This window comes from Mustela lutreola, chromosome 1, assembly GCF_030435805.1.
Source record: "Mustela lutreola isolate mMusLut2 chromosome 1, mMusLut2.pri, whole genome shotgun sequence".
In the NCBI taxonomy this organism is placed as follows: domain Eukaryota; kingdom Metazoa; phylum Chordata; class Mammalia; order Carnivora; family Mustelidae; genus Mustela; species Mustela lutreola.
Window position 1 is genome coordinate 239,929,198 of NC_081290.1, and position 27,734 is coordinate 239,956,931.

General features: G+C 35.5%; 1 protein-coding gene and 2 non-coding genes across 4 annotated transcripts in view; 2 read left to right on the forward strand and 1 right to left on the reverse strand.

Moving 5' to 3' along the window:
* IPO7 (importin 7) overlaps positions 1 to 27,734 on the forward strand; it is a 56,576-nt gene that overhangs the window by 18,522 nt on the left and 10,320 nt on the right. For both annotated transcript variants that reach the window (XM_059135680.1, XM_059135689.1), the window contains 17 exons: positions 1,452 to 1,605; positions 2,420 to 2,578; positions 7,108 to 7,264; positions 9,100 to 9,189; positions 13,474 to 13,568; positions 13,684 to 13,768; positions 16,565 to 16,699; positions 17,453 to 17,552; positions 18,304 to 18,380; positions 18,545 to 18,661; positions 21,646 to 21,735; positions 22,150 to 22,315; positions 22,486 to 22,646; positions 23,842 to 23,970; positions 26,679 to 26,745; positions 26,829 to 26,954; positions 27,394 to 27,491. In XM_059135680.1, coding sequence (XP_058991663.1) covers positions 1,452 to 1,605; positions 2,420 to 2,578; positions 7,108 to 7,264; positions 9,100 to 9,189; positions 13,474 to 13,568; positions 13,684 to 13,768; positions 16,565 to 16,699; positions 17,453 to 17,552; positions 18,304 to 18,380; positions 18,545 to 18,661; positions 21,646 to 21,735; positions 22,150 to 22,315; positions 22,486 to 22,646; positions 23,842 to 23,970; positions 26,679 to 26,745; positions 26,829 to 26,954; positions 27,394 to 27,491 — 2,006 coding nt within the window. The remainder of the gene's footprint in view (positions 1 to 1,451; positions 1,606 to 2,419; positions 2,579 to 7,107; positions 7,265 to 9,099; positions 9,190 to 13,473; positions 13,569 to 13,683; positions 13,769 to 16,564; positions 16,700 to 17,452; positions 17,553 to 18,303; positions 18,381 to 18,544; positions 18,662 to 21,645; positions 21,736 to 22,149; positions 22,316 to 22,485; positions 22,647 to 23,841; positions 23,971 to 26,678; positions 26,746 to 26,828; positions 26,955 to 27,393; positions 27,492 to 27,734) is intronic.
* LOC131822836 (U4 spliceosomal RNA) lies at positions 7,502 to 7,640 on the reverse strand. The gene has a single exon (XR_009350327.1). It is a non-coding gene; the product is annotated as a U4 spliceosomal RNA (small nuclear RNA).
* LOC131823013 (small nucleolar RNA SNORA23) lies at positions 21,885 to 22,068 on the forward strand. Its single transcript, XR_009350462.1, has one exon. It is a non-coding gene; the product is annotated as a small nucleolar RNA SNORA23 (small nucleolar RNA).

The window sequence follows — 27,734 nt, forward strand, 5'->3', positions numbered from 1 at the left end:
TGGGATCATGACCTGAACTGAAGGCAGACCCTTAACGACTGAGCCACCCAGGCGCTCCTGTATACCCATTCTTTTATGTATTATGATAGAAATACTCAGAGACTCTGTGCAGAAGACATAGCACTGTGTCACGTCTTAATTTTAATCTGTTCTGTTTTGGAGCTAAAGAATCAAAATTCTGGAAATAGTACTAACCTAAAACATGTTACATATACTGAGTCAGTGTTCTTTACTGTAGAGGTAGTTTGTCTTAAAACTTTTGTTGAAGGGATTTTAATGTGCAATCAATCTTTTTTGAGATACTGTAAGGTGGAGTAGTATTTTAATTCCCAAGGTAGAGCCAAGTAGAATATAAAAGTCATAGATATATGAGTTATGCTATTCCAATAGGTATAATACTCCAGGTAAGAGTTAATTACTAATCAGAGAAGGGCTGTGTTTTGTAGAATTTAGTAATTGATTAATTTTGAATAATTTCCATTTCCTATACATCCTATACATTTGTGGTTGAGCTATACAATGAGCTATACAATGTAGCTCTCATTTGGGGGTAGAGGACTGGATAAAAAGCACTGTTAGCAATCTAGTTCATCTTGTGTTGACCAGCAGTATTGAAGATAGTGGTATGATAGTTAACAGAAAAAGTAATCTGTAATTTTTGAACACAGCATATTTTCCCATAAAATAATATGAATTTGAAGTGGTTGATAGTGGTATATTAATGAAATGCCTAAATTTATAGACTAAAAATTTTTATGCTGTGATTTTCCTATGATAAAAAGTAACAGCCTTTGTGTGTCTTAGTTTGGGCTCCTGTAACAGAATATCACAGGCTGGATGATCAATATATTCCTCAAAGTTCTGGAGGCTGAGAAGTCCAAAATCAAGGAGCAAGCAAATTTGGTGTCTGATGAGGACCCACTTTCTGGTTCTTAGAGCCCAACATGTTGAGTGGAGAGGAACCTCTCTGGTGTTTCTCCTATAAAGGCTTTAATCACAAAAGACCCCACCCCTAATACCATCAAACTGGGGGGTTTGGATTTCAGTATGAATTTGAGAGGACCACAAATACTCAGTCTATAGCAGTGTTATTATGTATAGTATAGTATGTATATGTAGTTTTGTCTTTAGAGGCTTCATTTGGAAAATTAATATGGTTAAATCAATCCAAATAGCATTCCTACAGACAGCAGGATAAAAAGTATAAATGTGATGTAAAAAGTCTTAATAGTCTTGTTTGTATAGTGTGTTTATTTGTAGAGTTTCTTAGCCTGTATGTTTAATACTAACTCCAGGGGTGATTACTGTAGCTAAGAATTAAACTGTTTTGATTATCAACTTTGAAAATAATAAAATATGCAGTATTTTAAATGGAGGTGTGGACACTTAAAAGGGATATTCACAGTACTTTCACAGTAAACACTCTCTTGTCAAATTTATCTACATTTTAGGTGTTATCTATTTGAAAAATATGATAACACAGTATTGGCCTGATCGGGAAACAGCACCAGGGGATATATCCCCTTATACCATTCCAGAAGAAGATCGGCATTGTATTCGAGAAAATATTGTAGAAGCTATTATCCACTCTCCTGAGCTCATCAGGTATATGTATATTTTAAAACTTACCCATTGTTTCAGGTACATAATTTGTGGAGTTTGAGAGGAGACAGCACAGTGGGTTCTTTCAGAACATAAAAACCTGTCTTTTTATAGTGGTAAACTTAATAACAGGCAAATTCCTTTTGTATTTTCTTACTGTTAAGTTTTTGTATTTATAAAAACCAAGAACAACTTCTTTTATTTTTAAACCAAGAACTTCTAAACTTCTTCATGTGAAATTTATGAAACAGTGTGATCAGGTGAGAGGGGTTAAAGAAAACGATAGAATGCTGACTATATATTATATGGTCTTGATCACTTAAAGTTCTTATTTTTATATGATTTTGTAGAATTTTTTTTAAGAATTGTATTTATTTATTTTAGATAGAGAGCAGAGGGGCAGAGGAGAGGAGAGGGACAAGCAGACTCTGCACTGAACATGAGCCTGATGCAAGGCTCGATCTCACAACCCTGAGATTATGACCTGACCCCAAATCGAGGGTCAGATGCATAACTGACTGAGCCATCCAGACACCCCGATTTTGCAGAATTTTTAATGAAAATAGCTGTGTTTTAAATGAAACACATTAGTTGATGATAGGGATGAACGATAAGGAAAAATAAAATCACCTACATTTGTAACATTTGTTGGGTTTCTTTTAAATCAGTAGGAATGAGTAGTTTTTTCTCAGTGACTTATTTATTTTTACCTAACCAGCCATTTTCTTTGTGTGAGCAGAATTTTATCTAGGTACCATTTCTTTCTCCTTAATGTTTTGTTTATTTATATAACCTTTTGTTTATTTTTGACTTTCAGGGTACAACTTACTACATGCATTCACCATATCATCAAACATGATTATCCAAGCCGCTGGACTGCCATTGTGGACAAAATTGGCTTTTATCTTCAGTCTGATAACAGTGCTTGTTGGCTAGGAATTCTTCTTTGCCTTTATCAGCTTGTGAAAAATTATGAGTAAGTGTCTCTCAATTCCTACAGAGATTTGAGAAGTAGGAAAAATTTGGAAATTTTAAGGTATTTTGTTTGAACATTTAAAATTACATTTGGTATATAAAAATTAGTGAATTATATATTGATTTTAATGCAGTATTTTCTTTTTAAAGTAGCACTCTTATTTTAATTCTTAAGTCACTTCTGTTGATTCAGCTTAGAAACTTGTTGTGCCCTTTTTTTTATATTATCTGTTTCCCTTTCAAAAACTGGGTTATCTCTAATTCCTCAATATGGGCTCCTCAGTTTGTGCTGATAAAAGGCCTAAACATAAGCTTTTTTAAAATGTGAAGGGTATCAGAGTACTTTGAGCATTAGAGCTTATTTAACTTCTGGCTTTCTGTGAATTTTTTACCTTAATTTGGGGTCTTGATAAGTTTCAAGAACCTTCTGTAATTCTTTAAGAAGGATATGTTGGGATTTCACATGATCATTTTTAATCATTGTGTTTTAGGGATTCAGTCACCTGTTTCAGTGTTTGCATATTTGAGCAAATTATAGTTCATATAAGTAATTAGTATCAGTAAGAAAGATTTTAGGCCAAGGGATCATTTTAGATCTGGGTTTAGGGATAAGAAAAAAGATCTAACCTTGGAAGCTGAGGTATAGCATTAAGAGTGGTAAGCTATACATTGAAGGGATTATCTCAATCGTGTAGTGGAAGTAATGAAATTTGTAGGCATTTGAAAGTTTTGATAACAGAAAATTTTGAGGAAGGCATGAGGAACACTTACACCATGATGGTGGCCTTATTTCCAGTCCTGACAGCTGCACAGATGCCATTGTGAGCCCGTTAATTCTGGGGCCTGTAGTTAGCCTCCGATACCCTTTTTGGGTCCCAACTAAAGTAGCTGATGAACTGCTGCTTTTCTTCTGAGCAGGAGAGAAGTATACCATTTACAGCATTGGTACTGGTGTTTTCTTGTGTTCCCACCAGCTACCCATCTTCCTGCTAAGGAATGTTCCAGCTGTTGCTCCAACTTCTATCAGAGTGCCAGTTGTTGTAGTTCTGGTAAGTGAGTGACTAAAATGAGAGAGAATAACAATAATAAGCTGTTACTGTCATTGAGGAGGTTAAGTCTCTCCTGTCCTATAATCTTAGCAGGAGAGAGTGTGACAGATTTTTTTAAATGGGAGACGTAGGAGGCTGCTACAATATTGGAATTCCAGTTCATTTTCAGCCAGTGTTCGATTGTGGAGCACAAGGTGTTCACAAGGGATCTGTGTGGACTGAAGTAGTTCTAAGAAAATTCATGGAGAAATTGGAAGTTGTGGTGGTCTTCAGGAGCATAGATCCTCAGGAAATGTTTGTCAGTTGAAAGAGCACAGTAGGAGCATTTGAAGAGAAAGGCATGTCACACAGTATGAACAAAGAAAGGTACAGAGGCAGAAATGAGATATTATCTTCAGTGGGTAGTGAGTAGACCACCAATAGTATGGATAATTTCTGTTTAGAGGCGGGGGATAAATTTGGAGCTGGTAAATTGGGACCATGTTAAAGATAGTTTTGAGTGCCTTGATGGAGAATTTGGATGTAACCTTTTAGATACTAAGTACCATTGGAAAAAAAAAATTTTTTTTTTTTTTTTTAACAGTAAAGTGATGGGCTAGTACTTAGGATTTCCTGTGAGCATGGCTCACCAGATTGGCACATTGTAACCTTGTAGTAGTCGGCTTTTATTAGTGTCACATTTTTGTGCTGTCAAGAACTCTCAGGTCTTAAGGGTTAGTAATTTGTTTCCTACCATAATTACTTTCATATACCAATTAGTGTAGATTAGCAGCTAGTACCACCTAATTTCAAGTCCTCTCCTGAATGTAGAGAGGGAGGTAGGAAAGAAGAATGTGTAATATGGACTGGATACTCAAACCCTCTTAATGTGGGTGATCATCTGGGTTGGGTAAATGGAGAGAAGTGCATAATATAGTTCTGCCTTTGTAGTTAAAAGGAAGTACTGTCTTTAATCACTGTAGTTTGTGTAATCAGATTGGAGACTGCAAATGGCTTCCTTTCATAAATTGTTAATTGTTTTTACTGACTGAAAGAACTATACAGATGTTTTAAAATGTATGGTAGGTGTAATTTCTCAGCATGTTAAAACAGTATTTTAAATAATCTGTGAGTTAATTGTTCAATAGTCTCAATCATTATTAGAACATTTGTTGTGGTGGTTTTTTGTTTTTTGGATTTTTTTTAGATTTTTACTTATTTATTTGACAGAGATCACAAGTAGGCAGAGAGGCAGGTACGGGGGGTGGGGTGCAGTGGGGAAGCAGGCTACCGCCAAGCAGGGACCCCAATGTGGGGCTTGATCCCAGGACCCTGAGATGATGACCTGAGCTGAAGGCAGAGGCTTTAATCCACTGAGCCATCCAGGCGCCCCTGTGATGTGTTTTATTCTTGGCAATTTATTTCGGTTCTATTTCCATCTATTAGGGGAAAATAATCTAGCCTTTTTACCTTTACCTTTTTTAAAAAAGATTTTATTTCTTTATTTTGGAGAGAGAGTGTGTGTGAGTGGGAGTAAGGGCAGAGGGAGAATGAGAGAATCTTCAGTGGACGCCTGCTGAGTGCAGAGCCTGTCATGGGGCCTGATCTTAGAACTCTTGACCCAAGCTGAAATCAAGAGTCAGGTGCCTAACCAACTGAGCCATCCAGGTGACCCTTACCTTTACCTTTTAAAAATGCGCTCAGATACTCAATTCTTAAATATATTTTGTTCTTCAAGAAGGCTACCAATAGATAAAACTGGAATCTGGTAGGAAAAAACAATTAAAAAGCAGTTTAATCTAAAAAGATAAATTCAGTTTTTTAGAATAATGACTTTTTTTTTTTTTTTTAAGATTTTATTTATTTATTTGACAGAAATCACAAGTAGATGGAGAGGCAGGCAGAGAGAGAGAGGGAAGCAGGCTCCCTGCTGAGCAGAGAGCCCGATGCGGGACTCAATCCCAGGACTCTGAGATCATGACCTGAGCCGAAGGCAGCGGCTTAACCCACTGAGCCACCCAGGCGCCCCTAGAATAGTGACTTAACCACTAGTAAGCTTTTGTAAAGCCATTCTGCCTATCCACTCCTTAATAATAGAAGGTGGGGTGTCATTCCTATAGTTCTTTTTCTTTAAGATTTTATTTATTTATTAGAAAATCAGTGATGGGAATGGGGAGAGAGAGTGAGAAGCAGACTCCCTGCTGAGTAAGAAGCTGGGCTCTGGCCTTTCCCAGGACTTAAAGATCATGACCTGACCCAAGGGCAGATGCTTAACCAACTGAACCATCCAGGTGTCCCCCTATAGTTCTAATCTGTTAATTTACTTGTTTAAGGTTTTGTTTTGTTTTGTTTTCATTGAAGCATAGTTGACACAGTGTTTTTTAAATTGAAGTATAGTTTAATTAAAAATAAATAACAGACCTTTTTAAATAATACTGTTAAAATGCTAAGAAATCTATATATGGAAATTTCTCACTTAGGGCAGCAGTTCTTGGAGCCCACATCCTTGGAGCAAATGTGATTCAGAATTCAGAAGTTTTTGGATTTTAGAAAGATAAGAAGGTTCACATAATAATACATGTTAAACACTCCTGTTGAAATTGGACCAACACCAGTAGTCAGATGCATATTATCATATCTGCTATAAAATACATGAATATCCACTCCAGATGGGATAAATGAAGACCATAAATAGCCTGTTGAAGTCAGGTTTTGTTGCCAAATAGGTTACAAAAGAACTTCCTGTTTATAAAGTGCTTATTTTCTGCTTTTTGGATGCCACTTCTGCCTTAATGCTTTTGGTATGTCAATAACTTCAGGAGGGTAATAGATAATCAATTTTATATCAGTTACCTGCTATTAAAAGCCAAGTCATTGTAGCTCCTCAATTGTATAAGTATTCACAATTAGAGACTGAAGTGAGGGCAGACCTTGGATCTTGACTGCTGAAGTTCATACCTAGAGGAGTATGTTGAGGAGGATACTGCTCTGTGCTTCAGTTTCCTCAAACTGTTGAAGTGAGGATACTAATGGAGCCTTGAGGATTTTTTTTTTTTTTTTTAAGATTTTATTTATTTGATAAAAAGAGAGTAGGCAGAGAGGCAGGCAGAAAGAGAGGAGGAAGCAGGCTCCCTGCTGAACAGAGAGCCCAGTGTGGGGCTCAATCCCAGGACTCTAGGATTGTGACCAGAGCTGAAGGCAGAGGCTTTAACCCACTGAGCTACCCAGGTGACCTGGATCCTTGAGGATTATTGACTTCATAATGAATGCTCAGAAAATTTTAGATACTTTGTTATTATTTGAGGCTTTTCTTAGGTTGCTTTTGCTTGTGATATAGTTCCATTGTTGGTTTTTCCTTTTTTTCCCTAGGAATCTAAAGTTGCTTAGGAAGTATTTGCTTATATTTGTGTGGACAAACAAGCAGTTTAATTTTGTGTCTCATTCATATAAATGAAATTGTGATGCAAATTCTTACAGAATTAGTTTGTATTCCTACCCAAAGGTACAAGAAACCAGAGGAACGGAGTCCACTGGTAGCAGCAATGCAGCATTTCCTGCCAGTTCTAAAGGACCGTTTTATCCAGCTTCTTTCTGATCAGTCTGATCAATCTGTCCTCATCCAGAAACAGATTTTCAAGATCTTTTATGCTCTTGTTCAGGTAATTGTTATATATAAAAGTCTATCTTTTGCTACATTAAAAGATAACAAATAATTTCCATGTCTTAAAAATAATTTCACTTGAAAATCTAGATTACAAATGGATGATTTGCTAGTCATATATAAATTGCCAAAATTATGTGCGCATTAAAAGTCTAACGAAGCACACTTCCCTAAATACATAAACAAGACTGATAGATCTTAAATTTTAACTGGTCAATCTTAAATTCTCTTAAATCATCTGACACTATTTACAAAATTTTAGTAAAAAATTTTTATGCCTTTCACCTTAAGAATTAACAAGTCTGAAAATCAATTAGCAATAATCGTGCCTCGAGCAAACCCCATTGGCTATGATACTGCCACTGAGCAAAGCTCACAAGTCTGAAAATCAATTACTGAAATTACAATTTATATCTAGCATGAACCTGATGTGCCAAATATATATAGATTGTCCCAGTGATTACAAAACCTATACCTAAGTTTAACAAAAATACTAGTACTGTGGCTTGGCTGGCACACAGTGATGGGCTTCATCATTTTTACATATTTTATATCTTCCTGGGATAAAAGATATCCACTGAGGAAATGATTGTGTGTATTTTCTCAGTGGGATATAATTACTTAAATGAAACCGGTTTAGATCAAGATTAAAATTTCAGTTCTTTTTGTGCCATATAGCCGTAGAAGGATTCATCTCATCTACTAGAACCTTTGGTTTCATTTATATACTTACTTAACTTCAAAATCTCATTTAAATAGACCTGTGACTTCCACTAAGATTGTAACTGACTCACCATATTGTTTGGTTGGATTTTGTGTGTCTTTGCTAGATTAGTAAAGATAGTCTGTTATCTCCCAGTCTTAATCAGAGGACACTTTGATGCCATTCCACTGGCTGCTTCTTAGAGAATTTTTACAAGTGATTTGGGTATATAATACACTGTTTTTGTTTGTTTTTTAGTTGGTAAGATTATAACTTTTAGATTAAGAATAAGTTATTTTTGTAAATTGTTCTAGGGAATAGGGCAAGATATTTATCTTCCCAACTAATTTTTTGATTCTAGCATACCCTGATACTCAGTATAGCCCTTTCTCACTTGTGAAAATAGATATTCTAATGTCCCAAATAGAGTATTGATTTTATGAGCCTGTTGAGAGGATTTATCCAAGGAATGCAAGAAAGAGTGGATCAGTGGTTAAGAGATCAGTTTCTATGATTACCTCTTTTTTTTTTGAAGATTTTATTTATTTACTTGACAGAGAGATCACAAGTGGGCAGAGAGACAGGCAGAGAGAGTGGGGGAAGCAGGCTCCCCTCCGAGCAGAGAGCCCAATGCATGGCCCAGTCCCAGGACCCTGAGATCATGACCTGAGTCAAAGGCAGAGGCTCAACCCACTGAGCCACCCAGGCGCCCCTATGACTAACTCCTAGAAGAAGACCTATAACCATCTCTAAGATTGCCAGATAAAGCATTTGATAACATTTAATAACCATTCCCACTTTAAAAAAACAAAAAACAAGCTAAGATCCTGGAATAGAAATTTTCTTTACTTGATAAAAGACATTGACTAGAAATCCACAGTATCACTCTTAGGGTAAAAATAAGATGTATTCCCAGTAATTTGGGACTAAGACAAGGATGGTCACTATAGTGCCACAATTCTCGGGTTTGGATAACTGATCAAATCAGCCAGATAAGAAATTTGCTTGTGTACTAAAAATGGGAAATGTGGATTGAATGAAATACTTTTTATAGGTTTTGTGAAGAGTTAAAGGAAGTGGTATTTTCTTTTGTAATGATTTTAAAGTATTGATTCTCGATTTTCATTTAGTATACACTACCATTGGAGCTGATAAACCAACAGAACCTGACAGAATGGATAGAAATTTTAAAGACTGTTGTGAACAGAGATGTACCAAATGTAAGTCTCTATGTGTTCTTGTATTACTGAAATATCTAATTATCTTTTGGGAATTTTAACTGATACTTTTTGTAACATTTTTATGAGTTTATATAATTCATGATGCAAATTATTCTAGATAAAGAGACCATTTTGTGTGTTTACTTATGTGCAATTCTAATTAAAAATTGTGCGCAGTGTTATTTCATATACTGTTGTTTAGGTACTTATATCCTAATGCTTCTGTTTCTTCTCAGTTTTTAATTTTATTTATTTATGTATTTATATATAAAGTTTTTTTATAATGTGAGAGAGAGAGAGTGAGAGAGAGCAAATGATTGGGGTTGGGGGGGTGGGGGCTAAGAAGCAGACTCCCCAGTGAGCAAGGAGCCCAATGCAGGGCCTGAGATCATGACCTAAGCAAAAGGTAGACATTCAGCTAAGAGCCACCCAGGAGCCCCTTCATTAAAAAAAATTTTTTTTAAAGTTTTATTTAAGTACTCTCTACACCTAACATGGGGCTCATACTCATAACCCCGAGATCAGAAGTCACATGCAACTGAGCCAGCCAGGCATCCCATCTTATCTTCTCAGGTTTTAGTTAAGAGTTCATAATATATATCATCTCACATAGCTACAAAATCCTTTTCTTTCTTTCTCTCTTTCTTTCTTTCTTTCTTTCTTTTTTAAGATTTTATTTATTTTTTTTTACAGAGACCACAAGTAGGTGGAGAGGCAGGCAGAGAGAGAAGAGGAAGCAGGCTCCCTGCTTGATCAGAGAGCCCGATGCAGGGCTTGATCCCAGGACCCTGGGACCATGACCCAAGCTGAAGGCAGAGGCTTTAACTGACTAAGCCACCCAGGCGCCCCACAAAATCCTTTTCTTATGAGAAATGTTTTTAAAGATTAATTTAGAGAAAGGGAAAGCGTACATGGGTGAGCAGGGGGAGGGGCAGAGGAAGAGAGTATCCTCAGACTGCCCCCTGAGCGTGGAGGTCCACGCAGTGCTCAATCCCAGGATCCTGAGATCATGACCTGAGCTGAAACCAAGAGTCGGAAGCTTAATCGACAGAGTCATCTAGGTGCCCTATGATGAGAGTTTGTTTTTTTTTTTAAAGATTGTATTTTTATTTATTTATTTGTTTGTTTGTTTGTTTGCTTGTTTGTTTAACACAGAGAGAGAGAGAGATCACAAGCAGGCAGGGAGGCAGGCAGAGAGAGGAGGAAGCAGGCTCTCCACAGAGCAAAGAGCCTAATGCGGGGCGCCATCCCAGGACCCTGAGATCATGACCTGAGCCAAAGGCAGAGGCTTTAACCCACTGAGCCACCCAGGCACCCCAAGATTGTATTTGTTTATTAGAGAGGACGCATAAGCAGGGGGAATGGCAGGGAGAGTGAGAAGCAGGTTCCCTGGTGAGCACAGAGCCTGACCTGGGGCTCAGTCTCAGGACCTTGGGATCATGACCTGAGCTGAAGGCAGATTCTTAACAAACTGAGCCACCCAGGCAGCCCCATGATGAGAATTTTTAAGATCTACTCTCTTAGCATCCTTCAAGTATATAGTACAGTACTGTTAACTATATAGTCACTATGCTGAACATTACATCTCCAGAACTTAGTTATCATACAACTAAAAGTTTTTACCACCTTCTTAAATTTACTGTGATAATCATTTCACAGTGTATACCTAATATCATATCGTTGTGTTATATACCTTAAACTAATACAATTTTATATATTAATTATGTATTTTTTTAAAAGTGCTTGCATCTGGAGTTATCCTAATAATTTGTCAGCTACTCATGAACCAGAAGACTTTGTAGTTAGTTATATTACTTGTTTTTTTAAAAACAGTTTTATAGAGAGATATACATATTCCATAAATTTAACCTTTTCAAAGTGTACAGTTCAGTGGGTTTTAGTACATACAGAATTGTACATACAGAATTTAGTACATAGGAATTGTTTTATTTAGTCACTTTTTAAAAAAAGATTTATTTTTGTGAGAGAGAGAGCGCATGCGCACACGAGTTGGGGGTGAGAGGCAAAGGGAGAACCAGACCCCTATCTGATGAGCAAGGACCCTGATGCAGGACTCAATCCCAGGAAGACACCCAACCAGCTGAGCCACTGAAAAGCCCAATTTAGTCACAATTTTTAAAGTAAATGCAATTTTTTTTTTATAATCTAGTTTTCTAGAGAGGTAAGGGAATTTATAAGTCCTAAATACAAAATACGCTTTAAGTGCTTTAATATTCCTTACTTATTTAATCCTCAAAAAAATGTCTCTGAATTAATTTTTCTCCCCTGTCCCCTCTGAATTTATTTTGAATGGAGACATTGAATTATTATATAATTTATCCAAAACAATTTTATTAGTGGCATTAGTGAGACCCCCTTGTTTTATGGTTTATTGCTTAAATTCCTATTTAAAAGGAAAAACAGTGTAGGGGCGCCTGGATGACTCGGTTGAGTGTCTGACTCTTGATCTCAGTTGGCTTAGTTCTTGATCTCACGGGGTTGTGAATTCGAGCCCAGTGTGTTTGGCTTTGCAGTGGGTGTGGAGCCTACTTTAAAAAAACAAAACAACAGTGTAGAAGAAGTGAAAGAAAATTTCTTCCTCTCTGTCGGAAACTAGTTTGTTGTATATTTTTCTGAACACATTTTTTTTTTTTTTTTCTGAACACATTTAATATGTTCAAAATAAAATGTTAAGTTTTCATTTACAACCACTCTGTACATTTTGGGTATAATTTATAAACACATATTATAAATAAATAGTCCAGTGAGTTATCATTTGCATGTATCCATGTAATCATCACCTAGAATATTTGCTGGTGGCTAGTTTTAGTCTTTCCTATCATCACCATTCTCATTTCTAGCACCATAGATTAATTTTGCCTGTTTTAGAACTTAAAATAAAGCTAATTTTTGGTATTTACCTTCTTTTGCATGGTATATTTATGAGATATATTATGTTGTGTTAGTCTGTTTCTTATGTATTTATGTTGTGTTATAGTAGCTTGTTCCTTTTTATTACCAGGTAGTATTTTATTGTGTGGATATACTACAATTTATTTATCCATTCACAAGTTGATGGACAGCTAGGTGGTTTCAGGATTTTAGTAGTACTAATAGAGCTGCTATGGATGTCCTTAACACAAATCTTTTTGTGATCACATGTTTTCATTTTTCTTGAGGAGATTACCAAAGATTAGAATGGGGTCATAGGATAGGTATATGTTTAACTTTATCAGTAACTTCTAAACTGATTTTCAAAGTGGCTGTATCATTGCTCTCGCTTTTAGTTTTAGTTTGTTAAACTAAGACTTGGTTGCTCCAAGTCTTACTTTCCATTATAAATTAAAAATATGTCTGGATATTATAGGTCAATATGTAAGGATCCAGTCTTTTTTTTTTTTTTTTTTTTAAGATTTTATAGATTTATTTGACAGAGACACAGCAAGAGAGGGAACACAAGCAAGGGAAGTGGGAGAGAGAGAAGCAGGCTTCCAACAGAGCAGAGAGTCTGAGGAGGGACTCAATCCCAGGACTCTGGGATCATGACTTTGGCAGAAGGCAAACTTGTAATTACTCAGCCACCCAGGCGCCCTAGGATTCAGTCCATTCTTTTAGTGGTTGTATAGTAGTATTTTATAGGTGTTCCATAAGTAATCATCCTCTTATTTGCAAATGTTTACCGTGGTAGTTTTTCACTATTGTTTTTAAATTAATGTCTTCATCTGTTTATCCTTTTGTGTTTATACCAGTATTTCTGAAATTAGATTTTTGAAATGGTGTTTCTCATGCCCTTTTAATTTGAACTGTACTGTTTTGTTTTGCTTTTTAAAAGAATTATTTATTTATTTGATAGAGAAATCACAAGTAGGGAGAGAGGCAGGCAGAGAAAGATGGGGAAGCAGGCTCCCTGCTAGGCAGAGAACCCAATGTGGGTCTCGATCCCAGGACCCTGAGACCATGCTCTGAGCTGAAGGCAGAGACTTAACCCACTGAGCCACCCAGGCGCCCTGAACTATACTGGTTTTGATTAAACTACTTTTCATGGCCTTGGCTTTATGTTAATTGGATTTTGACTAAAATGTATGTGTTTGAGTTTGCTATGTAGCCAAGTAGTAAAGCAGATGAAAGTGCCTCTTATATTTAAATAAGAGTTAGTACTTTTCCAAATCTAGCCTTTTATTTCTAAAGGCCAACATAAATGGTTTTTGTGAGTCTCTTCTCACCTCATGCTCTTCTTCTTAGATTGTATCATCTCTTACTATCATTAAATAAATCTCTTTGAAGGAAACACTTCAGGTTGAAGAAGATGACAGACCAGAGTTACCATGGTGGAAATGTAAGAAGTGGGCTTTACATATCTTAGCAAGGCTTTTTGAAAGGTAAGCGTCTCTCAGTGTATGATGACTTAAGTTTATTTTTTCAAGCTCTTAGTTTTATAAGTGTCAATATATAAAGCATTATAAAGAAACAGTGGGCATTTAAATGTTCTTTTAGGTATGGAAGCCCTGGCAATGTTTCCAAGGAGTATAATGAATTTGCTGAAGTATTTCTGAAGGCGTTTGCTGTTGGTGTACAGCAAGTAAGTCTAAGAACTTTTCTAAATTGAAATATTATTATTAGGTTAATTTCTGCCCTTTTTCCTGGTTTATTGGTACCAAAGATTGAATGTAGCAGTCTTTAATATTTTGAACCTTGTATCAGTTCTCATTTTTTGGTCTTAGGTCTTCCTTATTACCTAAATTTTTGAGAGCCTCAGCAAGCTTCCATTTATGTGATTTATACCTATGCTACTTATCATACTAGAAATTAAAATTTAAGAGTATTAATTCATTAAAAAATAATAACAAACCTAATGTATATTAACACAGAATGTGTTGTTTTTGTTTGTTTTTAGAATGTGCTTTTTTTTTTTTTTTTTTTAAGATTTTATTTATTTACTTGACAGATAGAGATCACAAGTAGGCAAGAGAGGCAGAGAGAGAGAGGAAGAAGCAGGCTCTCCACTGAGGAGAGAGCCAGATGTGGGGCTCGATCCTAGAACTCTGGGATCATGACCCGAGCCGAAGGCAGAGGCTTTAACCCACTGAGCCACCCAGGTGCCCCCAGAATATGTATTTTTTTTTAACTGTTTCCCAAAATGAAAAGTTTTTAACAAAAAGAAATGGTATTGTTAAACAGTTTTACTAAATTTTTAATGTATGGCTTAATAAAAGGCAGTTATATGCTCATCTACCTATGTATTTAGTCTTTTTAAATTTATTTTGATGGACATAACTGCAGACACTGGCCCAGATCAGTTGGAAAAGGAAAGATTTGTAAACTTTTCACAAAATTGTGGAAATTCTTTGATATCACATCAAAATATGATAATGATAGTTTTGTTTTTTGTTTTTAAGTAAACTCTGTACCCAGTGTGGGACTCTAACTCATGACCCCAAGATCAAGTGACATGCTCTACCAACTGAGCCACTCAATAGTGGTAGTTTCTTAAAAGTTAATTGCGGTGTAAAGTTTGTTAACAACAAGCATTTTATATTCTTTTACATTATCACCTGTTGATCTATATTGCACTTTGAATGGATCATTTATCCATACATGATTTTGTAACAGCTAGTCATTTGGAAAACTGAGTTAATGAACATTTTCCAAATGTTAATATACTTCATTATGCAATTTTATTTTATTTTATTTTTTTAAAGATTTTTATTTATTTATTTATTTGACAGACAGAGATCACAAGTAGGCAGAGAGGCAGGCAGAGAGAAAGGAAGGGAAGCAGGCTCCCCGCTGAACAGAGAGCCTGACGCGGGGCTTGACCCTGGGATCATGACCTGAGCCGAAAACAGAGGCCTTAACCCACTTAGTCACCCAGGCTCCCCTTATTTTATTTTTTAAAAGGTTTATTTATTTTAGAGAGAGAGCAAGGATAGCATGCATGAGCAGGGGGTGGAGCAGAGGGAGAGGGAAGAAAAGCAAGCTACCCACTGAGCGCTGAGCTTACTTACCATGGGGCTTGATCTCACAATCCTGAGATCATGACCTGAGTGGAAATCAAGAGTGAGCCACCCAAGGCGCCCTTCATTATGCAGTCTTAAAAAAGAAATCGGGGCGTCTACTGAGCCACCCAAGGCGCCCTTCATTATGCAGTTTTAAAAAAGAAATCGGGGCGCCTGGGTGGCTTAGTGGGTTAAGCCTCTGCCTTCAGCTCAGGTCATGATCTCAGGGTCCTTCGATCAAGCCCTGCATCGGGCTCTCTGCTCAGCAGGGAGCCTGCTTCCCCTCACTCTCTGCCTTCCTCTCTGCCTACTTATGATCTCTCTCTCTCTCTGTGTCAAATAAATAAATAAAATCTTTTAAAAAAATCATATTTGCTAATATTACCACTGATGTTATCAGAAATATCTTTAAATACTGGAAACTAATTAAGCAGATCTAAGTCTTTGCATCTAAGATTTCTGAGAATTCTAATTTTGTTTAAAAGCTCAGATTTTAACATCAGTAACATACTCTCAGTTATTTTCCTTGAGGTGACAGGCTCATTTTATTCATTTTTGAGGAAAAATATGCCATACACACAAGTCTAAATAACCAAAATTTGTCTGTCAGTTTTTCTTTCAAGCATGTGATAGCATTTGATAGGAAAGCTATTTCAGCTTTTCTTCCAACCATTGTACTTTGGTATGTAGAAGAAGTGCTATATGTTGTATACTCCCCGTTTAATATTTATATTTCTCATTCATTAAGAGTATTCTTAAGGAATGAATGTCTTGAATTTAATGTGGCTGTGAAGAATATGATGACTGCTGGTACACTTGGGTGCCACTCCTTGATTCATGTTAGGCACTAGAGGATTTGCCACCATTGCTTTTGTACCATCGATGCAGATGTTACGTAGTGATACTGTCTCAGCCTTATTATGAAAATAGTTTTGACCTCACAGACCCTTCAGGAGGTCTGTGGGCCAGATCTTGACAATTTCTATTCTCAAATACATAGAATTAGAACTCCTGCCAGACGGCAGACATTAAATTGGTAAGTGGTTTGCATAAGGTTTTTCTGGGAGGTAAACAACAAATCAGGGCTATCTCAAAGTTATGGCATGTTCAGTGAGTAACCTGTGGTTTTCTTTTTATACTTAATCAGAAACTAGTCCTTTGACATAGTATTAATTCAATTTGTTATTTGACTACTTTGGGAATAAATACGGTTCTCTGACACAAAAATTTCAAAATTACTTTCTTTTTAAGAGAATATGGTTGTTATTTTAGGATGATAATCTGGGTATTAAGATATGGGTCAGATGCTTTTGCCGACTTATAAAGTGGTTAAAATTTCTATTTAAGTTTTGGTTTCTGATCAAATATTTTTTTCGAAGGTCTTATTGAAGGTATTATATCAGTACAAGGAGAAACAATATATGGCTCCTCGAGTTTTACAACAGACATTAAATTATATTAATCAAGGAGTTTCTCATGCCCTCACCTGGAAGAATCTGAAGCCTCATATACAAGTAATAATTTTCTTTTTTTTGTTTGTTTTTTTGTTGTTGTTTTTGTTGTCATTGTTTTGTTTTGTTTTTTGTTTGTTTTTTGGGGTTTTTGTTTAGTAATATTTTCTATCAGATGTTTTTCTGGAAAAGATAATTGAAATAACGTAAAGGTTGAAAAATGCTTATTTTTTACTTGTGTTATTCTAGTTCTGTTAATTGTTTTGAAGGTATAGAAGGAAAATGAGAAAATACCTTGACATAAACTTATAAGAGGTATTTTGTAAATATTCAGATTCCTTTTAATCTAAAGCTATTATCTTAAAATTTGCATTTAAATTCTTAGTGCTGGCTTATGATGATAACATTTTAGTCCTATAATTTGGAATAAACTAAGGACTTTCACCCGATTGGTTTTGAGGGTAATTAGCTTATGTATTATTTCTGTGAGTGATTTATTTGCTTTATTTAGAACTATAGGAGTTGATGGACCAAAATGTCATAATGTATTTTTTCAGAATACTTAATTGCTACCTATATGCACAAATGTCTTACTTTATAATTATTTGTTACACAAACTACTATGTACCTTAATAGTTGATCTGAGAATCATTACTAAAGTTTAGTATTAAGTTTTAAAATATATATTATTGGGGAAAAATTTTTTTAAATATATAGATACATTATTGGATTGCTTTTGTTTCAACACTTATCCAAAATTGAAGGTTTAAATTTAAAGACCGACCTCAGGTTACTTTCTTAACTTTTAAATTTCAGGGCATTATCCAAGATGTTATTTTTCCATTGATGTGCTATACAGATGCTGATGAAGAACTTTGGCAAGAAGACCCTTATGAATATATACGCATGAAGTTTGGTAAATTTTCACCTTCTTAGAAACAAAATATGCCAGTAGCTAAGTTTGTATATAGTATTCATAGTGGTATCTTAAGGCCTCTCCTTTGGTACTGAAAGATCTTTGTTGTTTTAATGTAATTTATCCATTTTTTAGACTTTTGGGGGTGTCTTCACTAGTTATGGCATTTAATAATGACAGTCTTCATTTTTAGCAGACACTGATAGTAGTGTTAATAATTTACAATTATTGGATGTGCTTTTGGCACATGCTAAAACGTAGAAATTCAAGATTACACCTTAACACCAAGTGTCAAAACTATACTTTTGGATCCCATGTCAGTCATCATATGTATGGGAATCGAGAAGACATATATTGGAAGCTGGAATCACGTAGAATCTCTGCATGGAACTAAAGGATTATAATTTGACTAATGTTGTATATTAGTCCTTCGTACCAAAATCTTTTGTATTTGTAGTAAATTGTACTATTGTGACCATATTGTGAAAATTCTCATGGTAGTTGTGTTTTTTATGAAAGATAATGATCCTTAAGAGAAATTAATGGATTAAAATTTAATTTGTGCTGAAGAGACATGAAATTAGACTATTGCAAAATTATATAGGAATCTGGTTTCCTCTTAATACCTAGCATGAACATTCAGCATAATTTTAAGGTCGTACTTTTACAGAGCATCATTTATAAATTACTTGAAAATGTTGAAGAAATTGAAATTACTGGTTTTCGTATTAATTTTAAATTTATTCTCCAGATGTGTTTGAAGATTTCATTTCTCCTACCACTGCTGCCCAGACACTCTTGTTTACAGCTTGTAGCAAGAGGAAAGAGGTGAGTTGTTTAATATAGAGAAGTTTTGCTTTAATATTTAAAATCTGTTCAGATACACACTAAGCTTTTAACGTTAGCCATGTAAGTCATTTTGTCTTTTTTTTAGCGTTGTTAAGGATTGTTAGGAAATTGAATAAAGCATTAACTTTTCTTTTTTAATCTAGGTACTGCAAAAGACCATGGGATTTTGCTACCAGATTCTTACAGAACCAAATGCTGATCCGCGAAAAAAAGATGGAGCCCTGCATATGATTGGCTCTTTAGCTGAAATACTTCTGAAGGTATTTCTTCTTTTGTGTGCAGGTAGTTTAATAACAGTTTTATTGAGATACAGTTCACATACCATACTCTTTGCCCATTAAAGTGAGTAATTCAGTGGTTTTTATTATAGTCACAGAGTTGTACAACCATCAACCCTGAAAGAAACTATTAGCAGTTAATTTCCATTTTCTTCCAAACTTCTCACCCCTGGCTACCCCCCAATCTACTTCTCATCTCTATGGATTTGTCCATTTTGGACATTTCACGTAAAGGGAATGCTATGTAACATGTGCTCCGTAAGAAATGGCTTTTTTCACTTGGCACAATATTTTCAAAGTTCATCCGTGTTGAGGCACATGTCAATACTTCATTCCTTTTTGTTGCCAAGTAATAGCCCATTGTATCATATACCACATTTTATTTATGCATTCATCAGTTGGTGTACATTTGCACTATTTCCATTTTTTGGCTGTTTGGAATACTAAAGCTGATCATTTATGCACACATCTTTGTGTGGACATAATATTTTCACTTCCCTTGGGTCACATACCTAGGAGTCAAATTGCTGTCATATTTTGAGAAACTGACAGACTGTTTTCCAAAGTGGCTGTATCATTTTATATTTTTTACCAGCAGTGTATGAGGGTTCCAATTGTCTTCACCAACAATTAATACCTTTTTATTGTAGCCGTCCTAGTTGGTGTCAAACAATACCTCATTGTGGTTTTGATTTACATTTCGCCGATGAATAATAATACGGTGAATCTTTTTATGTGCATATTGGCTATTGTATATCTTCTTTGGAGAAATGTATATTCAAATCCTTGGTCTATTTTTTAACTGGGTATTTGTCCTTTCATTGTTTAATTGTTAAGAGTTCTTTGTTTATTCTTAATATTAGACCTTTTTCATATATATCATTGCAAGTAATTTGTGGGTTATCATTTCACTTTCTTGATGTTTTTTGAAGTACAAGTTTTGATAAGATTCTGAAATTACGTCCAGTATATGTTTTCTTTTGCTGCTTGTGCTTAAGGTACTCCTTTTGGATGAGTTGTTTTATATTTATGTTGTAAGATAATTATGAAATAGTGTTTTTGCCTTCAAAAAATTTATCTCTAAAGAAATTTATAAACATGAATGAATCCATTCATAGTCTAGGAACGTCATGCTTTTGTGACATAAATTTCTATAAAGATTGACCCTGGATTAGATTTATATTTAGGAATCTCAACCTAATTGTACACATTGTGTCTGACTTCATAAATGCGATCTGAAAGTTATTTTGCTTAAAAGTTAATAAGTGGTAACCAAAGTGTAAGTGGATATTTAGTCACAGAATCATTTAACTCCCAGGAACCTTGTTCCATATCACCGTGAGTTTGTAGGTATATTTTGTTTATATTTTAGTTTTTTTATACCTGTCCACCCATCCTTCTGTTAGCTTATAAGTTAAAAGACAGTGTTTATTTGTTACATGGCAGGATGGGACTCTTCAGTGAGTTCTCTTGGCAAGTTCAGATTTTTCTGTTTTAACTTTCTATTTTTAAGTAATTTTAGACTTACAGAAAAATGGCAAAAATAGTTTCTCATTACTCTTCATCCACCTTCCCTTAATGTTAGCATCTAAGATAGCCATGTTGCAATTCTCAAAATCAAGAAATTAATGTTGATAGCCTACTAGTCACTAATCTTACAGACCCCTTTCACATTGTGCAAGATTTCCCACTATGTCCTTCTTTATGGGCCATGATTCAGTCCAGGATCCCACATTGTATTTAGTTCCTATGTCTCAGTCTTCAGTTTTTCAAGCATATATTTTTAGATTTGATATAATATGCAATTCCAGGATTTCTTCTTTTTTTTTTTTTTTTTAAAGATTTTATTTATTTATTTATTTGACACAAAGAGAGAGATCACAAGTAGGCAGAGAGCCAGGCAGAGAGAGAGGAGGGGAACCAGGCTCCCCGCTGAGCAGAGAACCCGATGCGGGGGTTCGATCCCAGGATCCTGAGATCCTGACCTGAGCTGAAGGCAGAGGCTTCACCCACTGAGCCACCCAGGTGCCCCCAGGATTTCTTCTTAAAAGCTTGTTACCACTTAGAAAAGACTCTAAAGATTCATGAGAATATTGTTTTTCTTTCCTTAACCATGCATTTTTAAAAACTTTAAATTTTATTTATTTGTTTATTTAATTTTTTTTAAGATTTTATTTATTTCTTTGACAGACAGAGATCAAAAGTAGGCAGAGAGGCAAGCAGAGAGAGAGGAAGGGAAGCAGGCTCCCTGCTGAGCAGAGAACCTGATTCGGGGCTCAATCCCAGGACCCTAGGATCATGACCTGAGCCAAAGGCAGGGGCTTCAACCCACTGAGCCATCCAGGCGCCCCAGAAAATTTTTTTTATTTTTTAAAGATTTTATTTATTTATTTGAGAGAGAGTGAGAGTGCATAAGCACAGGTGGGAAGGGGGAATAAGAGAGGGAAAAGCAAACTCCCCCCTCTCCCAGCCGGATACCCAACATGGGGCATGATCTCCAGACCCTGAGATCATGACCTGAGCTGAAGGCAGATGCTTAACCAAGTGAGCCACTGAGGTACCCTGAGAATATCTTTTTAGGTAACCAGATAATTACTTCGTGAGCAGGGTCTTTTCTCAGACTGTGTTGTATTCATTTAGAACTTTTTCAGTGAGGCTTTTTTCATTATAATAGTTTTATAAGGTAAGGAATAAAATTAACCACACTCCCATTACTCAAACATGATTGCTGTTAAGATTTAGTAGAAAAACTTCCTAAGCAAATGAGGTAAAAGATTAAAGAAAAGGTATTCAGTGTTTTTTGATGGTGAAGTTTGAGAATGAGAAAATTAGATATGGATCCTGAGGTACAAAGAATCAGAATAAGTGTTTTTACATAGTTATTTTTAACATTTGTGTATTTATTTGGCATTTGAGTTGATTATATTTGGAATTCTTTGAAAAATAATTGTTGTTTATATTTACAGAAAAAGATCTACAAAGATCAGATGGAATACATGTTGCAGAATCATGTATTCCCTCTCTTCAGCAGTGAACTAGGCTATATGAGAGCAAGGGTATGTTTTCATCCTTATTCACTTACATATTTATGTTTTGTAATGAATGACTGCTTATGTGGACTTTTATGTGGAGCCTCTTTAATGCTCACCTTAATAAAAGCCTTATTTCCTTTTAGACCTCTGTTTCATGTAAATATTAAATGGCTGCTGTAATGTGTGCATAGTTTTCATCTGTGTCTGATAGCAGTGTCTGTCTGTGTTTTGCGTTCAGACCTTGCTATCCACACAAATGTCATGCAGCCAAAGAATAATTTGGGATCATAGTACTGGTCTAGTGTTGTGTCTCTGGGCATATCTACCACTGGCCAGCCTCCAGATTCCCACACAGAACTTTTGGAATAGACATACTGTAGCTTGGGGCAGTTTAAGGATAGGATATCTATAGTAACTCACTGCATTTTTTAATAAAAGGCTTGCTGGGTCCTTCACTATTTTTGTGAAGTAAAGTTCAAAAGTGACCAGAACCTGCAAACGGCCTTAGAGCTGACAAGAAGATGTCTGATTGATGATAGGGAAATGCCCGTGAAAGTGGAAGCTGCCATTGCACTTCAGGTGTTGATCAGCAATCAAGAAAAAGGTAAAGGATTTATATCTCAAAAATAGTGCAGTGTTTTTACAAATAATTTTAAAAGGCATAATCCTAGAAACTTGACACATTTTCTTCCCCTGTATGGGAAAGTATCTGTTATTTGATATATGTTATATCAGGTTTTAGGAGGTTTGGGCCAAATTTTTTTTCTCTTACAGCTAAAGAGTATATTACACCATTCATCAGACCTGTAATGCAAGCTCTTCTTCATATAATAAGAGAAACAGAAAATGATGATCTTACCAATGTAATTCAGAAAATGATCTGCGAGTATAGTGAAGAAGTTACTCCTATTGCAGTAGAAATGACACAGCATTTGGTATGTTATTTGAACCAATCATTTATTCAGTACTTAATCTTTTATTAAGTATGTTCATAGAGCTTACTGTATATCAGGTAGTTTTAAGCCTCACATCTGTATTTAATTCATACATTTAGCTCATTTAATTCTATATAAAGAATATATTTTTATATATTTATATATAAAATATATTTGTATGTTTTTAATATATTCATATACTGAGAGAAAATGTGAGCTCTAAAAAGAGCCATTCAGGTACCCCAGGTAGTTTTCTTTTCTTTGTTTTTTAAGATTTTATTTATTTGACAGAGAGAGAGCATAAGTAGGGGGAGTAGGAGAGGGAGAAGCAGTCCTCCTGCCGAGCAGGGAGCCCAATCTGGGCCTCAGTCCAAGGACCCTGGGATCATGACCCCACCCGAAGACAGATGCTTAACAACTGAGCCACCCAGGCGCCCCTGTTGTTGTTGTTGTTGTTGTTGTTTAATGAAATTTATAAACAATAGCTACTCAATAGTTGGCCTTTGTTTACTGTACATAGCCCCAAACTTTTGAGAATTAACAATGTAAATTGTTTAAGGGTAATAGAAAGCATGAACATGCCCTAACAACTACCATTCATAATCCCAGTACAGTGATTTATTTGATGCAGTTTATATTTTTGCTGAGTATTGAGGTTTCAGGAATCTAGGTCTTGGTATCTGCTGTGGATTTAAGCAAAAGCAGAGTTTTGTGAAAACCTGATTTTGAAATGGGGAAGGATATTTGAATAACTGTAGCAACATTCATTAAATATGTATATTGCATTTATAATAAGCTGGTTATTAATTAGGACTCCATCCTTTACTCCTCAGAATTTTGACAAAAAGCCTTGATTAATGTACCTATATTTGGGCATTGTCAAATGTTAGCCAATAATATTAATAAGAATATTGATAATATTAGGCAGTTTCTATGCCTTACCTCATTTAAGCCTCAAAGTATCTCTATGATAAAGTTCTCAAATGAAATGTCAGGAGACAGGTCAAGTAACTTAAGGTCAGCTAGTAAGTGGTAGTACCTTCTGATTGTAGAGCCCAGACTCTTAATATTAATCAGTGGTAACATTGATTGGTTTTGCTGTCTCTGTGAGAACATTTTAAAAATTAAGTTTTAGACCAAAATGTGTTTATACTGCTATAATGGCAAGTCTAAATTTATATTCTCTTAATTCTAGGCAATGACATTTAATCAGGTAATCCAGACTGGGCCAGATGAAGAAGGAAGTGATGACAAAGCAGTTACTGCTATGGGAATTCTGAATACCATCGACACACTTCTTAGTGTAGTTGAAGATCATAAAGAGGTAAAATGATTCAGTGTTATAAGGTTTTTGATCCAGGTAATGATCCAAGTTTTAGGGAATTTAAAGCCGTTTTTCAGCAATAGTTCTAATGCATTTTTGGAAGACTCTGGCTTATGTAAATTCTCTGACTGTTCCATCTTTTAACTAGTTCCCTTTTTTAAGGAAAAGATTGGTATTTTACAAATATTTTAGGTTCTTTAGTATTAGAAGGAATAGGAAGGAGGTATTTGTATTACCGTATCTTTACTTCAAGGCTTTGGATTTTGGCAGCCTCTTAGGTTAACTCTCAGATCCAGATCCAGTAGTGTGGTAATTCCTAGGAAAACCTTCCTAGTTCCTAGTTTTCCCATTTTATTTTATTTTTTTAGGATTTTTACTTATTTGTTTGACAGAGAGAGATCACAAGTAGGCAGAGAGGAAGGCAGGGCAGGGGATTGGGAAGCAGGCTCCCTGCTGAGCACAGGGCCCCATCCCAGAGCCCTGGGATCATGACCTGAGTAGAGGTAGGCAGAGGCCTAACCCACTGAGCCACCCAGGCACCCTGTTTTTTTCTTTAGAAAGGGATGGTCAAAGGAAGAGAATCTTATGCAGACTCCATGTCCAGCACAGAGCCCATTGCAGGGCTCAATCTCAAAACCCTGAGATTTTATTTTATTTTATTTTATTTTATTTTTTTTTAAGATTCTATTTATTTATTTGAGAGAAATTACAAGTGGACGGAAGAGATAGAGGGAGAAGCATACGGGCCTTGGTCTCAGGAGTCCAGAATTATGACCTGAGCCTAAGGCAAATTTTTTTTTTTAAATTTTATTTATTTATTTGACAGAGAGAAATTACAAGTACACTGAGAGGCAGGCAGAGAGAGAGAGAAGGAAGCAGGCTCCCTGCTGAGCAGAGAGCCCGATGCGGGACTCGATCCCAGGACCCCGAGATCATGACCCGAGCCGAAGGCAGCGGCTTAACCCACTGAGCCACCCAGGTGCCCCACTAAGGCAAATATTTAACTGATTGAGCCACCCAGGCGTCTTTTTAGTTTTTATTTTTATTTTATTTATTTATTTTTTTAATTTTTTAAAAAGGTTTTATTTATTTATTTGACAGACAGAGATCATAAATAGGCAGAGAGACAGGCAGAAAGAGGAGGAAACAGGCTCGCTGCCGAGCAGAGAGCCCGATGCGGGGTTCGACATGACCTGAGTCAAAGGCAGAGGATTAACCCACCAAGCCATCCAGGCGCTCCTAGTTTTTATTTTTTAATTAAAATAAAATTTTCTTAATGATGGTAAACTACACATAACATAAAATTTACCATCTTAACCATTTTCAAAGTACAGTTGAGTGGCATTAAGTATACATTGTTGTGCTACCATTACTATCATCTTTATAGTTTTCTCTTATAGCTGTCTATTTTTTTTTAATATTTTATTTATTTGACAGACAGAGATCATAAGTAGGCAGAGAGGCAGGCAGAGAGAGAGGAGGAAGGAGGCTCCCCTTGATGCAGACAGCCGGGTGTGGGGCTCGATCCCAAGACCCTAAGATCATGACCTGAGCTGAAGGCAGAGGCCTTAACCCACTAAGCCACCCAGGTGCCCCATCTTACAGTTGTCTTTAAAGAGAATTGTAATCATGAATTTTTAAAAATGGAGTAATTTAAGACGTTCAAAAAGGATAAAGAACAGAAAACTATAACCAGTACCCTTTAGCTACCACCTAAATTTATTAGATTTTAACATTTTATAGTATATCCTTTAGACTTCATTTCCATTAAGAACAACAATTTCAGATAGATGTAATTGAAGCCTTTGGAGGACCTCTTTCTAATCTCATTTCCCTGCTTCTTTCCCTTAGAAGTAACCAGTGTCCTGAATTTGGTGTTTATAATTCCAGTGCAGATATTTATATCCATATATCATAATTCCATGTTATCTTCAAATTGCCTTTTGCAACCAGAGATTTTTGGTAAACTATTTATATTCTGCATTATAATTGGAGATAGGAAGAAGCCATGAGGAATTCTGTAGCTGTGTCTGGTTAACAAAACAAATGTTACTATATTTGAAGAGTTGAAAATGTTTTAAGTATATGTAATTGAAATGAATGTCCTGGTTCTGTATCCAGTTAGTAAATTTTATTTTGTCTCCCCTCTTCACTTTTTAAACATTCTCATGGCTTCCAGAGATTTGGGATCTGATTGAGGATTATACTGACAGTTAACGAGGAATTTGTGTTTTTGGTCTTGGGGTGTGGTTCACTGTAGCTAACAATTGTGTGAATAGAGGTGACTTAAGAATTAGTGAAAGTGGTAAAAATAATGCCTTTTTTCAAATAATTTTTCTGTAAGCTATTGAGAGTGACTCTTCAGTTACATCAGGGCTGAGTTGATCTATATTTAAACACAAAAAGGTCTGTAATCTATCTGCAAAATGATTTGGCTCCTGTATTTTCATAATTACTTACATTTTCCCAAGGTACTGTTTTTTCCTTTACTTCTTAGGTAAACTGTGCAAGTGATTTTTTTTGTGTGTGTTTCATTATAATGGTATTTTACTAAATTTCAATTCCACATTGACCCACAATTTTATAATGAGTCACTTCAAACAAAGATTTAAAATGTATTTTAATAAGCAGTGAATTGCATTATACATTACTTATTAATTAATAAACTGCTGTGCTACAGTTACATATACTTTTTTCTTCTCTTTTAGATAACCCAGCAGCTTGAGGGAATCTGCTTACAGGTCATTGGAACTGTTTTACAGCAGCATGTCTTAGGTATATACCTTTACTTATGCTTAGAATTTCCTGCTTTTTCATATCAGCAAGCACTGTCCGAATGACTCCATATTCTCTTTCAGAATTCTATGAAGAGATCTTCTCTTTAGCACATAGTTTGACGTGTCAACAAGTGTCTCCACAAATGTGGCAGTTGCTACCTCTAGTATTTGAGGTTTTTCAGCAAGATGGCTTTGATTACTTTACAGGTAAGACAAGTAAACATAGAAATACTGATGATTTCCCCATTTTGATTTATTTTTAGTATATCACTTGAACATATGCTTTTGAATATTCTAAGGCTTCTTTATTTCCAAGTCTTCATTTGTAGTTAATGCTCAAAGATGATAACATTGATTTCCATTATATATTTTGATTTAGTTATCCTTTGTTTCCTTTAACACATTTTCTCAGCATCCTGCTCCTGTCAGTCTTTTGTACAATATATAATAATACTCCTTGCATTACACACACACACACACTCACTCTCTCTCTCTCTCTCTCTGTTACAGACCAGTCGCATATTTGCTTTCTTTTTCTATGGCTATTTTTCAGAAACAGCATTTGTATTAGTAAAGATATTTGACTTAAATTACTTTTTATGTTTTTAACTCATTTTTAATATTTTTATGCTTTTTGTTAATACAGATATGATGCCTCTGCTCCATAATTACGTAACAGTTGATACAGACACACTTCTCTCTGATACCAAGTATCTTGAAATGATATATAGTATGTGTAAGAAGGTAGGTCATTTTTTAGTTAATATAAGGAGATATGTCATGAGGCTGGTGCTGTGATAAGTATGAAATTGTGAAGTCACATGACACATTATAGTGAACACTATATGGGTCTGACAGAATAAGGGCTTTAAAAGTTATAAACTAGAAGACTGATTCCTACATGCCACAATAATGGCTTTGAGGAGTATTTGTCTTTTGTCTGCCCTGATTTTTTTTTTTTTTTTTTAAGACTTTATTTACTTCAGA